The sequence below is a fragment of the Fusarium coffeatum genome (assembly GCF_003316985.1).
Source record: "Fusarium coffeatum strain FIESC_28 chromosome Unknown BRIP53273_contig_106, whole genome shotgun sequence".
NCBI lineage: Eukaryota > Fungi > Ascomycota > Sordariomycetes > Hypocreales > Nectriaceae > Fusarium > Fusarium coffeatum.
The window spans coordinates 142849-157318 of NW_022157899.1; the positions used below are offsets into that span (position 1 = coordinate 142849).

Sequence of the window (14470 nt, forward strand, 5' to 3'; positions counted from 1 at the left end):
GCAATGAACAATTCCATGTTTTGCTGCTGAGGATCTGGCCTGGCCTGGCCTGGCTTTAGCTGCAAGATGAATCCTTTCATATTAGAGCCTACCACGCCTAACTAAGTCGTACTATGGTAACATACCTAGATGGTCTGAGCCTTCTCGACCCCCAGCTCTATTCACGGAAGCTTCTTCTCATCTTGGTCTCAGTCCCGAGAGACTTCAAGAAACAAAGAAACAAAATGACTGCTCCTTTGTTAATCGCCCGTACTTTGACCGCTTCCAGGTGCCGCATTGACTTGACTCCATCAGTCGAAACAACAACTGGAGCCGAGTCTGTGCATGCATGGCCCGTCGATCCGCTTGCTTCTCCTCGTCTCCAAGTGTCCACTGGCTTTGACTGTGCCTCTTCCACGCCGAGATAACAGAAGTTTCGTGCGTCAATGCTATGGATTACGGATTCATCACGTAGGTAAACAGCCAAGGCTGACTTGCACAACACGAATTCATAAATCTATTAAAGTGCGCAAACATACGACAACTATCAACAACTAGCTAGATTAGTACACCAAGCTTATACAATAGATGCACGCTAACACTTATGAAGATACGTGATCGCGAAGTTCTTCAGAGTCAATTTCCAGCCGGTTACATCGCCCAACGTCACTGTTTCATCCTCGGTCTGTCTCTTTCTAGGTTGACAAACAACGTTCACGAACCGATATTGATTGCTGCGTGTGGCTTGTTTTTGTTCAACGTCTTTACTAGCATCCATAGCAGACCCTGTCTTCTTAGCCTCACCTCACCCCAGCAATCCTCGACTTGCCACTTTAAGCTTGCTTGCATGCGATGCGATTATTCAATTTACGAATCAAGCTCGGGTATCTAAATGCCACGAGACTCATCTCGGTTCTGTTTCGAAATACCTGGTGTTTTCATCACCTGCCCAACAGCAGGGTGTCAAACGTCGCTGTATCCGTACTGCTTCCGTCGTTGCCGTCAAATATTTGGGTTACAAAGAGTGGCTGGTCTGACACAGTTGGCTTTAGAGATGATGATCGTCGTAGTCTTAGACACAACATTCCTCAAGATAGTACCTTTCGACTGTCTCAGTTTCAAACTGCGAGATCTACCGGCAGTTCGTCTCAGTAGACACTTCCGGCCATTTAGACTGCATTCCATCCTAGTGAGCCCCTAGTGTTTATCGTCATAGGGTGCTCGAACCCTTCAATAAAGAACTAACCCTCTAAAGTGCTGTAGAAAGATGGTTTCGGGCGATGCATCCATGTGCCCACCTTTTGCTTCTGCCATGGCAATTTACAATGTTAAATTGCCGTCATCTGGTACGGATACTCACTAGTCCAGTCTCGAGTTCAGTGGTTCGATACTTCTTGGGACATGTTGCCGACAAGGCTAAATGCGCATTTCGCCTATCACTCAATTACTCAGGGGTGTCTAAAACCTTTCCAAGCCGTTGAATTGCCCGTTCGGATATCTAGCCTCGTTGTTATTCGTGGGCTTTATGAATACGTATTATAAGTGAGGACTAGGTACAAGCCAGCCACTAAAGATTGTTTGTAAGTCGAGTTCGCCACATGTCTCTATATATATATATGCAAATATGTAACCCGTAAATACATTCATGTCTGGATCCAAAGTCCCAATTGCCTAAGCAATCAACACTTGACAGTTCACAGTAAATCATACAAGACCAGGCAAACGCTCGCTATGCCGAGTTAATGCCCTGGGTATAATGCTTCGCTTCCCAAACCAAGGTTCCATCTCTTGCTCTTCACATGGAGTCTTCCATCTGTCGACTTCTAGCCTTGGTCCAGTTGTCCTTGTCCAACTTGCCGCCTGAAGCCTCGAGGCCCATGCCTCTCTCTACCCACTCCTTGCTCTCCATATGTCGCAGCCGGCTGAGGGCTCGAGCAAATGCGAAGGCCTCCTCTGTACCGGCAAAAAGGTTCGAGTCCTTGAGTTTATCGACGTTGTGTACCAAATCATGGTTTTCGGCTGCATCTTCGGCATCGGCACTCTTGACACCTTGCTTCATGAGGCTTTCGGCAATCTCATCGCGAGATATAAAGAGCTCTGACAAGGGCTTTTCGGTCGTCAGGACTAGTTTGGCGTTGCCCTCATATACAACGTCAATAAATGTGATGAATCGACGCGCAAGATCTCGCTGCTGGTGAGTCATGCCAGGAATATCAGTAACGATGAATGCTTCGTAGGAGCGGACAAGCTCGATGAAATCGGCAGCGGACTTGGGTTGTCGAATTAGCTCGTCGAAAGTAAACCACGCTGCCCGTCCGCTAACTCGGGGAACATAGATTTCGCGACCCCAGACCTTCTGGGTCTCAGGTCGAGGCTCCGGTTGGTCGGGATCGCCGAGGAACCGGAACCATTTCTCAGCGTGCGCTTGGGCATGGCTGTCAAGCGATGTGTGGTACACATCAGATGGTGGTCGGGGGATCTTTCGGTAATCTGTTGGAGAATCTAGGTTGATAACGTGTAGGCGGTCCTTGAGGAGTTTGATGGCAGGAATAAAAGATTCTCGCTGGACGCCGTTCTTATACAGTTCGTCAGGGTGTCTGTTGGAGGTCGTTACGAGAACAACACCATTTGCCATAAGAGATTCTAGTAGTCTTCGAATTGTCAGATCTGCGCAACTTGAACGTAAAGGGCCGCACTTACCTTCGCAGAATCATAGCGTCTGCGACATCAGTGCATTGAAACTCGTCAAAGCAAAGTACATTTGCCTGCTGAGCAATGTCAGCTGCGATATAGGGCACACCATCGATATCGTTGCCATGCTCCATCTTGAACTTGTGCAATCGCTTGTGCACATCCTGCATGAAGTTGTTGAAGTGGATGCGATTTTTCGATTTAACAGAAGGAGGCAGAGTATCGTATAAGAGGTCCATCAACATGGTCTTGCCGCAGCCAACATCGCCGTATAGATACAACCCTCTCGGAAGATTGCTTGGAATGCTTCCCGTCGCAGACTTCTTACCACCTGATCCGAAAAGAGACGAGAATATGGATTTCTTGGTGGGCTTGAGGGATTCTATGGTGGGATGCTCGACAGGCGGGGCGTCATATCGTTCCAATTCATGATATAGGTTTTGGAAGTTTTGAATAATTCCTTGACTTTGTCAGTTTTTACTAGTACATTTTGATACATGTTCCATCTTTGCTCACCTCTCTGGTGCTCATCGTTCCTTAATCTTCCCGCTGCCACCCTTCTGTCGTACTCTGGAATTGGACCTCCGCCGTAGACAGGTTCGGCATCGACTACTGTCGCCATTGATCGAGAGCGTTTGGGACATGATGTCGACAGGTTTGCGCCTTGAATCGCAAGTTCTGGTCGTATTTTGCGGTAACATGAGCCTGCTCTTAAAGCATGTGGCGCTGCGCTCGTGCGGAACGACCTCGCATATCTGCCACTACCCGCCAACGGCCTAAGAGCTTGAGGCTGGCGGATAACGGTGCTGCACCTCAGTGCGCCGCGCATGTTGATAGCATATATAAGTCGCAATTCTCGGGTCCTGAGGGTTTCGCGATCGATCGCTGATTCGTTTCTACTGAAAAGACGTGATTTTGGAGAAGTAAAGCATGGAGGGGAATTTGTGAGCCCAGTATTGAAATGATGATGGTGGGCCGGGTTTAGAATTGATCTCCGGGATTCGTCTTCCTAGACCCGAGGCAATATGCAATATGCAATATTCCCGTCATGCGGGCAGCCGCAGTTTAAGCGAGACTATACGATACTGCCGAGGTTGGCTAACATGACGTTGTTTATCAATCTATCAATACCCTGAGAATAAGCCTACCCTGTATGAATGTTCCAGAATCCAGGCGCATTTCTTGATGGTCAGCTGCTCAAGTTCACATGACAAAACAGTTCGTATTGCTGGTGGCCATTCTCCGGACACTAGCCTGTTACTCTATCTGCTAAGAGGCTCGGACTTCAATATGCGCATTAGCAATTGGAGTTGACGATAGGGAACGCCAGACAGTTGCTTCCATGAGCCGACAGCTAAGCTCTCATTTCCTTAACATGCAAACATTTGAATCAACAACGCTGTATTAGTATAAAGAATATATGTTTGGGATCGCGAAAATACGATTATTGATCCCTCTAATTACTTTCGCTTTTCCAGACCCAGCCCCAGCCCCAGGCAATATCATGTAAATCATGTCGCATCCTGACGTTACTAAACTCTCCCAGTCTAAGCCATAACAAAGGCAAGACCAATGGCAGCAACAAGTCCAGCGAAGGGAGCACCGATCGTACCAGCAGCGCTGTCATCGCCGTCGCCGTCCTTGCTGTCCGAGGACTCGCCAGAGTCCTTGTCGTCAGATTTAGCATCGCTAGAGTCCACAAGCTCACCGCCAAAGGCCTTCTTGCCGGGGTTGACGCCAGAGCTCAGCTTGGCCGCACGCTCCTTGTAGTCGGACAGAGTCTTGTTCTTGTCAGGGTTGATGATACCAACCATGCCCTCAGCGCACTCCTTGCCCTGGGAAGAGTAGAAAGGAGTAGGGTCTGTGTCGTTGACAGTGACCTGGAAAACCTTGTCCTGGAGACTGTGTCAGATGGTGTGTCGAGCCATTATGAGATGTTAGAACTTACGGCAGATCCAGAGTCAGTGGGAAGGAAACCAGAGAAGAAACCACTGCCCAGATCAAGAGGAGAACAGGGGTAGCGGTAGTCGCCAGCAACAACACTGTGGTTCTTTGGCTCAAAATGGAATTCGATAACATCGTCCTTCTCAGCTTCGACCGTCTCAGGGTCGAACTTGTTATCGCTGGTAGCTGTGATCTTGATGGTTTTGGCCGTGGCAAGGTAAGCCATGGCGGCTGAGGCGAGCAGAGTCTTGAGAGAAGGCATGTTGATTAACTGAAGATAGGTACGCAAGGATATAATTCGCAACGACGTGGTGAATGAAGCTGAGTATGTACGAGTTCAGGGCAAAAGGATTAGTTTGTGAATCACGAATAATCAAATAGGAGCTGCAATACGAGCGCTGATATATATGTAAAAAAGTCCGATGTTAGGCCAAGAATCGCCTGTTGCCCGGCAGCCCCTATCCAGGCTCACCAGGCAGTTTTTCTGTGTCACTTCTTACATGGGCGGCCCGTTGATGCACAGATCTGATTGCCTTAAAGAGCTGCCAAGAGTTGATTCTGACCAAGGAGAAGTGCAGGACTCTTCTTATGATGGAGGATTCACTGGGTCTGGGCTTGACCGGCTGTTTCTGCCGTTGAGGACCCCTGTTTACTTTGTGTGACCCAGCAACCAGAGCTGAGTGTAGGGATTTGACATCTAGCTTACCCTATAGATCTGACCGTAAACCTGATTTCGTGCAAAGTCAACAGGACAACAACATACATTTTGCTTTTCATTTCGTCTGATCATATCGAGCAAATCCTGTACCCTAGTAAGGTACGATTCGAAAAGAGCCGGGAAAACATTACGTTGTCCCAGGTGATAGTAAAGAAGTGAAAACATAGTCTGATGGAGACACGGGATTGGGATCAAAAAGACGGTGTCAAGATATCCCTGTTGCTGATCTATGGAAATCTTGTGAATATGTTACATAGCTTTGCTGATCGCCCTGACTACCAATACTAGCTACAAAACGATAGTATCTGTAAGGTGTAAACTACTAACCTGGCACATATGGAGGAGACCACTCTCATATGACACACCACTTGCGTAGTACTGCAACAGACCACGGAAACTACGTACTATTATTACCCAACGGCTGCTAGTCAGATATAGACTACCTACCCACGCTGTGGTAAGTGGTTTCTACAACAAAATGCAGCCATGATAAGGAAGACAGCCCAAGGTTTTCAGTCTAACCATGGTCAAAAGCTTACTCTCTAGTAAAAGGTCGACGATGCGGTCATGTCCCGCCGGATCTTGGCGTTACGCGATTCAGTTTTGACTCCCGCCTTTATTATTTTCTTTTCGTTTATTTGCCGATATAAATCCCGGAGACCGGAAAAGAGCCCCATATTTTCCCTCTCGCGCTTCCGGTTCCGACGCCTGACCCTACGGCCCGACACGGAATAACCTTCTCGGGTGATGCACAGCCTTCGGAGGCTTCACTAGCCTTTTGCTAGATACTGCTAACTCTGAATGCAGCCGACAGTGTCTCCAGCCGAGATGTTTAACCCATCTTCATGATATATCCGGTGAGTTTTAGTCCGCGCGAGTATACCACAAGCCCCCTTACAGCACCTCAAGACTTTGTGGAGGGCAAAAGTAGTTCAGCCACATCAAAATTACCGCTTCATGGAGAGGGATCGCTGCCTAGTTATGCACTCCGTGGTTCTATGCACAGCATGTCATGGACAGCGGCCACGTTCTTGTGACGCGTGGCGGGTTAATAGCCAGAAAAGGATGTTCATCTACTAATACCTGCTTGCCAGGTTATTAGCTGGTCGATCCATCAGCTTTTGGTGCATACGATCAAGGGTTCATGCAAGTATTTCAGCTTTAGGAAAGGACGAACGAAGATTCCCCTGGTATGTCACTCTAATTTCCCCAATATCTCCACCCAATACACGTATTTCCTGAGCGGCTGAAGCTACCATATCACAGTACAATTAACTGCTATAGCTAGCCCGTTATAAGAAGTAGGATTTTGGGAACTATCAGACCAATAGATCCGGGATCCGACCGGGCACCGTACCCGTAGCCTTTATTGCTTTAGGGGTGTGTGTGGTATGTTTCTAGAGCCCATTAACCATGTCCAGGGCAAACGCAACTCATGACTGGCGAAATTACTATACAAGGATTTCCAAGGAGAAGATCAAATCAAACCATCCTTAACGGGATCTTTTCCACCTTTAATCTTGCTATGTGTATTGTGATATATGATAGTGAAGACATCTCGTAGTTGAATGCACACCGGAGCAAACTGGCCGGGTGTACAATCGTAATAAATGTTCTGAGAAATACATTGTATGTCGTTGATTAGTCCGAACTTCGAACAATAGTGTTTGGTTCCACATTGAACAAGAGTCCACGGAGTACTGATGATGAACATGTGGACACAGACAACAAACGAGGGACTGTTCTGTCCTGTCCTCTGAACAGAAAGTGTTTTCAACATAGCTCATTCTTTTAACGTCAACCACCGAACTTAGAAAAACGTTCTTTGTTCTTTATATAGAGAGTCGAGTAGTAATGATTGCATTTCTCTAGATTCTAAGTGCTGTTCCAATTCAACTTTTGACTCATATCTCTCGCCAAATTGCAACTTACCTCTTTATTTTGCCAACTAACAGCAGTAACATATCAACTTACACCATTCGATCAAGAATCACTTGCAGCATCCACCATGACGACGCACCAGAAACCACTTCGGACGAGATACCTAAGAACCCGTGCTAACACTAAGTCCAGAACTCAGAGCCAGGAAACGTATGCATCAACAACCTTGGGATCACGGATAAAGTCAAAACTCCTGCCACGATTCACCTCGTGGTTTCAGCCTCACCGATGCTACGACTCTGAAGAGTCATTTGTCCCATTTCCCAAGGTTACATTTCTGATCGATGAGCCAATCGGACTCGAGTGCCAGATATGTCGTCAAGTGAGCTGTCAGATCAAGTCAGATGCAGAGCCGCTCGACGAGACCAATTTCAGTTTAATGCCCTGTGGACACACTGCTTGCTCGCGCTGCCTGAAAAAGTGGTTCAAGACTCAGGACACTTGCCCCTTCTGTCGAGTTGATCTCGTTTACCCTGGATGTGGACATGCAATTCCAACCAGGTCCTTAACCAGAGAAGGACTTCACCTACTCCCGAGAACGTTGCCAGATCAGGGCTGGATCCCGAGTCTCTGCGCACACTGTCTCAAAGAAAAACTGCTGACCCAAGCAGAAAAGAAATTTCGACAAGCTACGCAAGACTTTCGAGCGGCAAGGCTGCGCTTCTCCCGAACACAAGCGATTGATGATGAGCTAATCATGCTTGCAAAGAGAGACGAGTTTGAGACGGTGCTGCGGGATGAGGTCTACTTCAAGCAACTCAGCACGTGGTTGACAAGCTGGTAGAGTTTGCGGTGTAAAAGCCATGACTCGATCTTGGTCAAGTCGGTAGGTAGGTAGGGATGAGAACAGCCCATAGAAAAGGTTGAAGTATACGGTACTTGTGGTGAACAACGAATATTAACCTGTCGTTGATGCGTGAGTCAAGAAAAACAATGATATACAGGGATAGGATGGCTGAAAATGATAGAAAAAAGGGTCACACCAGCTGCCACATGGTACTGTTCTTAACGTATCATCGGTAAAGCTGTCAATACACAACCACGTTTTTCTCTTCAAGGTACCCCTTGACCGCCTGAATCGTGAATCTGACGTGGATGCTACGTTCCTACACACACAAAAGATCTGGAAAATAAATTTCCGAAGATGTTGGAAGGCGGACCGACAATTCAGCTTGGTCGGGATCTCATGGTCCATCTATTGTGCATGAGTCTGACTCTTGGGTAGGTGTCAGTGTCCACTACCAAGCCGAGACAATTTTTTTGCACCTGACTCGACGGCTTTCTATTGGCAGTTGGTAGCGGACGGTGTTCCGGGTGGATGGTTAGATGGGAGTTGCTTGGCTGAGACAGTACAATAAAGGAAATTGGGTTCGCAGTTGTAACACCCGAGAGACGCATATCGGATGCATCCATTATCAGAGAACTGGAAGCAAAAAGAAAAGAAAGGACTCAAAAGGAGGGTTGAAAACTGCGAATGGATCAGTAGCATGGCTTGTAGGTGTAGGGGAGGAAAAAATTGAGCTAAGGGGACGCCGAATGATAGAGTAGAACACCCGGCCTATGCAGGACCCACTCTCAACGGCAGCTCCGTGACCGGGGCGGACAAGAGCGGGTCTCGGGAGTCGGGACAAGTCAGGACCACTCCATTACTATTCATGTAAGATATTACCAAGATATTCTGAACAAAGCGACGGTTTATGCCTCAAAAAAAAAATAGACATGCTTCGTGTCACACGGATTGCGTACACCAGACGGTTATGTGTCGGATTGGGTTTTGGTTGTCGTTACGCAGACCGAGGACCTCGGCTGATACCTGATAGCCTACGTACATGTTGCAGTCTCAGTCTGCACTGCATAGGAGACGGGTCATGGATGTGAAGAGATCCATGTGTCTCATTCTCATTTTTTAGCCCATCAGATGATATGATATGATGCAGTTGCGCAGATCAGATCAGATCCAGGTACTGTACTGTACTGTACGGTCATGTACTTAGGCAGTACTGTAGGTTGGTAGACGGGACGGAACACAAGCCCGGTGTCCCCCGTTACCATTACCACGGTGCTGGGATTGCACGACCATGGTTGTGGCCTGTTTTGTTTTGTTTCGACGTATCACATAACTAAGCGGCTTCAAAGGACCGAAACAAGACAAGGAACACGAGATGTATGTACATGATGAAAAAATGTTGAAAGGTTATTTGTATGTAATACTGTAAATGATAGGCTAGGCTGTCTTTCGGCAAACTCCAATTAATGTTAGCCGAGTAGTTGAACTTACGTACATAGTCCGCTTGTCCCTATTTGAATGTTACAAATACTGACATAAAACTTACAACTGGGTATTGCTCTGCTGTTCAGATCTATCTTAGCAATGGGATCTGCTGTTTGAATTCAATCCAAGGCAGGTCAATCATTATGTTGCTCCGTTGTTAGTATGTATGTATGTATGAATAAATGTTTCTGTCTGTCAGCACTTGCATCTGTCATGTTCTGTTTAATCTTCCAATGTTCCAACGGTCGGCATTTACCGAAGTGGGGTGGCAGGGTCTGGAATTTGAGCCCCTCAGCCACATTCGACGTTGAGTTCCAAACCCTTGGAACTGCCTTTGGTGCTTCCTTCCCTTCCCTGGCGAAGATCGAGATTTGGGGGCGGCCCCGGCTCCTACCTCCAGCCTCCAGCCTCCAACCACTGAACTCGGACAGAACCCCCAGACCCAGGGAAGGGGCTCGCTAGATTTGGGGAATAACAGGCACATGACGAAGGTCCAGTCCTTCCTCGGTCCCGTCACCTCCTCCAAAAGATGGAAGGTGAGGTTTACTGTACTGTACTTTTGGTGGTGCCTGCCGCCAGTCGATTATCACAACACACCGCATCATATCACGACCTTGATGTTCCATCACCAAACATGACAAGGCAATAGAACTCAATCATCATTAGAAAAAGAAAAAAAGAGAGAGTTCTTTTGTGTTCGCCCCTCGGCCTCTGCATCCATCCATGCATCTGTCCCTGTCCTGGTACTGCATTTTGCTGCACTGTAGGCTTGGCTCAGATGAATCAATGTTACTGTATCCGTACATTGCATCAGTGTCTTCCTTCTGACCTTGATCCGCTCAAATGATTCTAGGCTCGCCATCTGTCTCATTCGATAACTCCAAAGTTCAAGCTTAAGTTCAAATTCCCGATGTTACGCCTGATCGAAGACGTTGATTTCCTTGAATTTGCGCCCGTATCGTGTGATGCGATGCGATGCGGTGCAGTACGGTACGAACAACGGATCCATGTATCCTGGCTCTGGGCTGCCTCTCCTGAACCCAATCATCACCGCTTGTTGCTATTATTCTTGGCCGTTGGTGCCGGGCCCAAGTTACACGCCGTCCGTGGAGCTCAGCTGTCGGGTCTCTTTACCACAGCACCTAGCTGTAGGGTTGAGCCACCAGCCAACGGTGATACAGTACGTACCGATCTGCCTTTACCTCTACCGCCATCGTCAATCTGCTTTTCGCGATTCCCTTTTCGGTCCCTTAAACCATGAGCGACCGTGCATCGCTAGCGTGGTCCCGGACTTTGCATCTTGTCCTTGGACCTATGCCTACTTACCTAGTTACCTCACAATTCTATCTCGAAAAAAGAAAGGAACGGCGCCCGGCAACTCCTCCAGCAAAGCTTAGCCCTTACTGGCAACTGGGGAACAGTGTCACACCCAGGGGGTTCACATTCTCACTGTACGACCTACCTACAGTATCAAGAGTACCCTACTTAGGCCAAACGGGATGCCTGTCAGCGATTTAAGTACATGAATCTCATCAACACATATCTAGTATGTACTATGCTAGCCACGACAACCTAGCGCAGAGGTAAGAGCCGCCCGTCAACAAGCCAAGCTAGCAGCCCGGTGCAGCAACTGAAAGATGTATTCTGATGCATCCAGCGCGGCACTCTTGGGCAACACACCGCACCCCGCACTGTTAAATGGTTTGGGAGGGCTTGACGCTTTCATCTCTTCGAATCCTCTGCGATACAAATTCAAGGATGCGTGTTTATGAGCGCGTGGCTCAGTAATGATCTCCGTATAGTGCACCCTGTCTGTCTGACTTACACCTACCTTATCGCCACAAGGGGGCAACGGCATACGCCAACCCGTCTTTTTCTGCAGCGCGTTTTTCAAAGTGGGTGTGATGTATCGTCTGGTAGCCATACCCTCGGAGCTCCTACGCTGGCGGTCGCCGAATCACGTCGTCGTCGATGAGGTTTTGCAGTACCTCACCACAGAATGATACCCATTCATCGAATCACTAAACATCGACCTTTGGTCCTGGCCCCTCCTGCCGTCCCGGACCTCCGTCATTTCAGCTACATCTCCGCTTTCTGCAAACTCAAAACCTTTCTCAGCCACTACCTCAACTCACAAGATCCCTGAGCAGCTTGCATACGGCATCACTTCCTGTTCAATCAACTGCAACTTGGCACAGCCGCTCAGTGAAATATCCTCTCACAGGCTTCGATACAGTTTACCATACCACATCCACAGCTCATCTTGTTAAGACCTGGAATCATATATGTCGTTCTTTACTAATGGGACGCCTGTCTAGAGGCCCATCACACGCCCCAACTTCGCACCGTGACCCTGCGAGCGAAAGTTGCGTCGCCTCCTATCAAGAACTTCAGATATTTGAACAGGATTGTGAATGGATAAGACCAGTGTCGCAGTGTCAGCGCCCAAGTGTGGCTTGTTACCGTTTTCCACATATCGAGTTGGTGGCGTGCTGCTCGTTCGAGCCGTCTCTTGACTCCCCTAACTACTGTACTTCACCGGCTCTTGTCGCAGATTGACTTGCACCAGGGTTGCAGCTAGCTCGTAACTTTTATTTCGTAGCGCAGCCCTGCAGCTCTTTCGACATAACTTGCATTGACTGGTCTTTTCCATCCCGCACCGGCGTCCTCGTCGTCGTCCCAATAGGGCTGCCTTGTCCGTTGATGGGGTTCTCCGGGCCCTGAATCTATACATGTATCTGATACTTCCTCCATACTGTAGTATAGAGGCCCCCAATCTCTTTGTCTCCTTTCGCCCTCTCCAAAAGAAAGGACTTGCCGCCGTGGCTGACATTTCCCATGTGGCGGTCCTTCTCATGAGCTTATCGTCTTAATACGTCTTCATAAATACCCTGGGACATGTCACTGCTGGTGCCCCATCAATCTTTTCGATAAAAGGGAAAGCGTCATCTATTAGACCTGGGTGCTCCCCATCTAAATTATTTCAGCTTGATCCATCTTGAGCTCTCACAACCTGGCTTGAGTGCCTCCCGTTACTTTGATCAAGGTCGTTCGACTAGCCTTACGGTGTTCTTGCAAATTGGCCATTGCTAGATTTACGAACTACACAGATGCCAATTCTCACCGCAGACTGACGACGCCTGCCCTATCATATTGTACAAAGGCACAATGTCTACACCGGCAGTACGTTTCTGTTCTCTCGTCTATCTCCTTTTTCTTGCGGTTGACTGTTCCTAACACCAACGCGTCCCTGCCTCTAGCAAAAAGCCAATCTTGCCCGGATCAGAGACAATCAGAGAAGATCCCGGGCCCGCAGGAGAGAGTATCTCCAGGAATTAGAGCAAAGACTTCGAGTGTACGAGCTTCAGGGTGTCGAGGCGTCCTCGGAGGTTCAGCACGCTGCGCGGAGGGTTGCCGAAGAGAATAGACAGCTTCGTGGTCTCCTTAACAGACATGGAATCGGCGACGATTACATATCTAGCTACTTAACTTCTACAACGACGGCGCAGACAGACCCAGCAGCAGTATCCCATTTCACCTCCAACACACCGAGCGAGAGCGTTCAGTCTCTTCAGCAAGTCATTGCGCCCAGAAGGCCTACGACTCTCGAAACAGGCATGTCTTATATTGTTCCTCCCCAAGAGAGTCGCGAACCATCTATCGCCAGTGGATCTACCAGTAGCTCTTCTCTCTGGGAATCTGGCCAATCTCTTCCGCCTGGCTCAGCATATGCCCATACCCATAACCATGCCCATGCCCATGCCCATGCCCGGCCACTCCCTTCTAACGTTCCTACGCCAGTACCGAGACACTCGATCACTTCGGCGATGCACCCACAGCAATACACATCGCAAATGTTTTCTGACCCTCAAGTCTCACGAACGGAAAACTATCATCCTATCAGTACCCCTGGATCTTTGATGGATGATCCTCGGCGGCATAGCTATTCTGTGGCACCCATGCCTACAGATGTCTCGTCATCGTTGGGCTACAGTATGGCGATAAATACTTTTCATAACCCCGTAGGACAAGATGGTGGTCCTCCTGGGCCGTGTTGACTGGATGAGCATCATGCAGAGGGCTTTCTCGATCCAATCCATGCTGCATCTGGTGGCCTCAAAATTTTCGGGCATTTGCACCGCAGCATTCTCAGAAACTAGCTTAACATTGCGATCTTTGCTGGATCCCAGCAGGAAGCCGACTCAACCATAGCTGATTTTGTCCAAACACCAATCCACGACTACATCACCCACTTAGACGACGAGAACGCATTATGTTTAACGGGACGATGGAGCCTCAATGGCAATTCCATTTGAATATCCTTGCATGGTTCGAGCACAGAGACCTAGAGGGATACATCCACGCGCTCAGGATCTCTTCAGTCCCTTGAAATCTGATCACGATATAGCGAAAATGATATTGACAAAGAAAAGCCTAAGGCCTATGATCCGTTGTATTCTTCAAGCTTTGCGGCTTACAACGACAGCCTGGCTACTAACTCACCTTTTTCGGATCGTTGGAAGAATATCAAGCTCGAACACCTACGAATATCGCCCGGACAAACAGCACGGATGGACAACGGGATTTCAGCAAGTATCAAAGAAGAATAGAACATAACAAACTCATGCTTTGCCACATAACCTATCAGTTCTAGCTCTCTTTGTTACGTTTAGCGGCAGTTCATATCTACAGCGATTGCACAAACATCAACCAATCCACGAACCTGCCTCTCAGATATTGGACAATGTCTTTGAACAATGCAGAAAGACAAACGAACGAACAGTCGAAAATGTTCAGAAGCTACACCTCCTGTTATCTCAGATGAAAGAACACTTCGCCTTAAGATTGCCAGAAACATTCGTTCCAACGAAGCTATAAAGCAACCCGATGCCTTGGTGCAACTGTTCATCATATCAACCATGTCG

At 48.1% G+C, this 14470-nt stretch overlaps 3 protein-coding genes across 3 annotated transcripts; 1 reads left to right on the plus strand and 2 right to left on the minus strand.

The window, feature by feature from the left end:
* Positions 1–1774: 1774 nt before the first annotated feature.
* On the minus strand, positions 1775–3499 carry FIESC28_04858 (uncharacterized protein; the record flags this gene model as incomplete). The annotated part of the gene is made up of 3 exons (XM_031159005.1): positions 1775–2630; positions 2680–3130; positions 3187–3499. The coding sequence occupies 3 exons, from the start codon at positions 3497–3499 to the stop codon at positions 1775–1777; spliced, it is 1620 nt and encodes a 539-aa protein (XP_031016957.1).
* A 718-nt stretch (positions 3500–4217) lies between these two features.
* FIESC28_04859 (uncharacterized protein) lies at positions 4218–4876 on the minus strand (the record flags this gene model as incomplete). The annotated part of the gene is made up of 2 exons (XM_031159006.1): positions 4218–4565; positions 4619–4876. The coding sequence occupies 2 exons, from the start codon at positions 4874–4876 to the stop codon at positions 4218–4220; spliced, it is 606 nt and encodes a 201-aa protein (XP_031016958.1).
* Positions 4877–12713: 7837 nt separating this feature from the next.
* FIESC28_04860 (uncharacterized protein) lies at positions 12714–13603 on the plus strand (the record flags this gene model as incomplete). The annotated part of the gene is made up of 2 exons (XM_031159007.1): positions 12714–12728; positions 12806–13603. 2 exons carry the CDS (start codon positions 12714–12716, stop codon positions 13601–13603), a joined length of 813 nt encoding a protein of 270 aa, XP_031016959.1.
* Between the last annotated feature and the right edge of the window lie 867 nt (positions 13604–14470).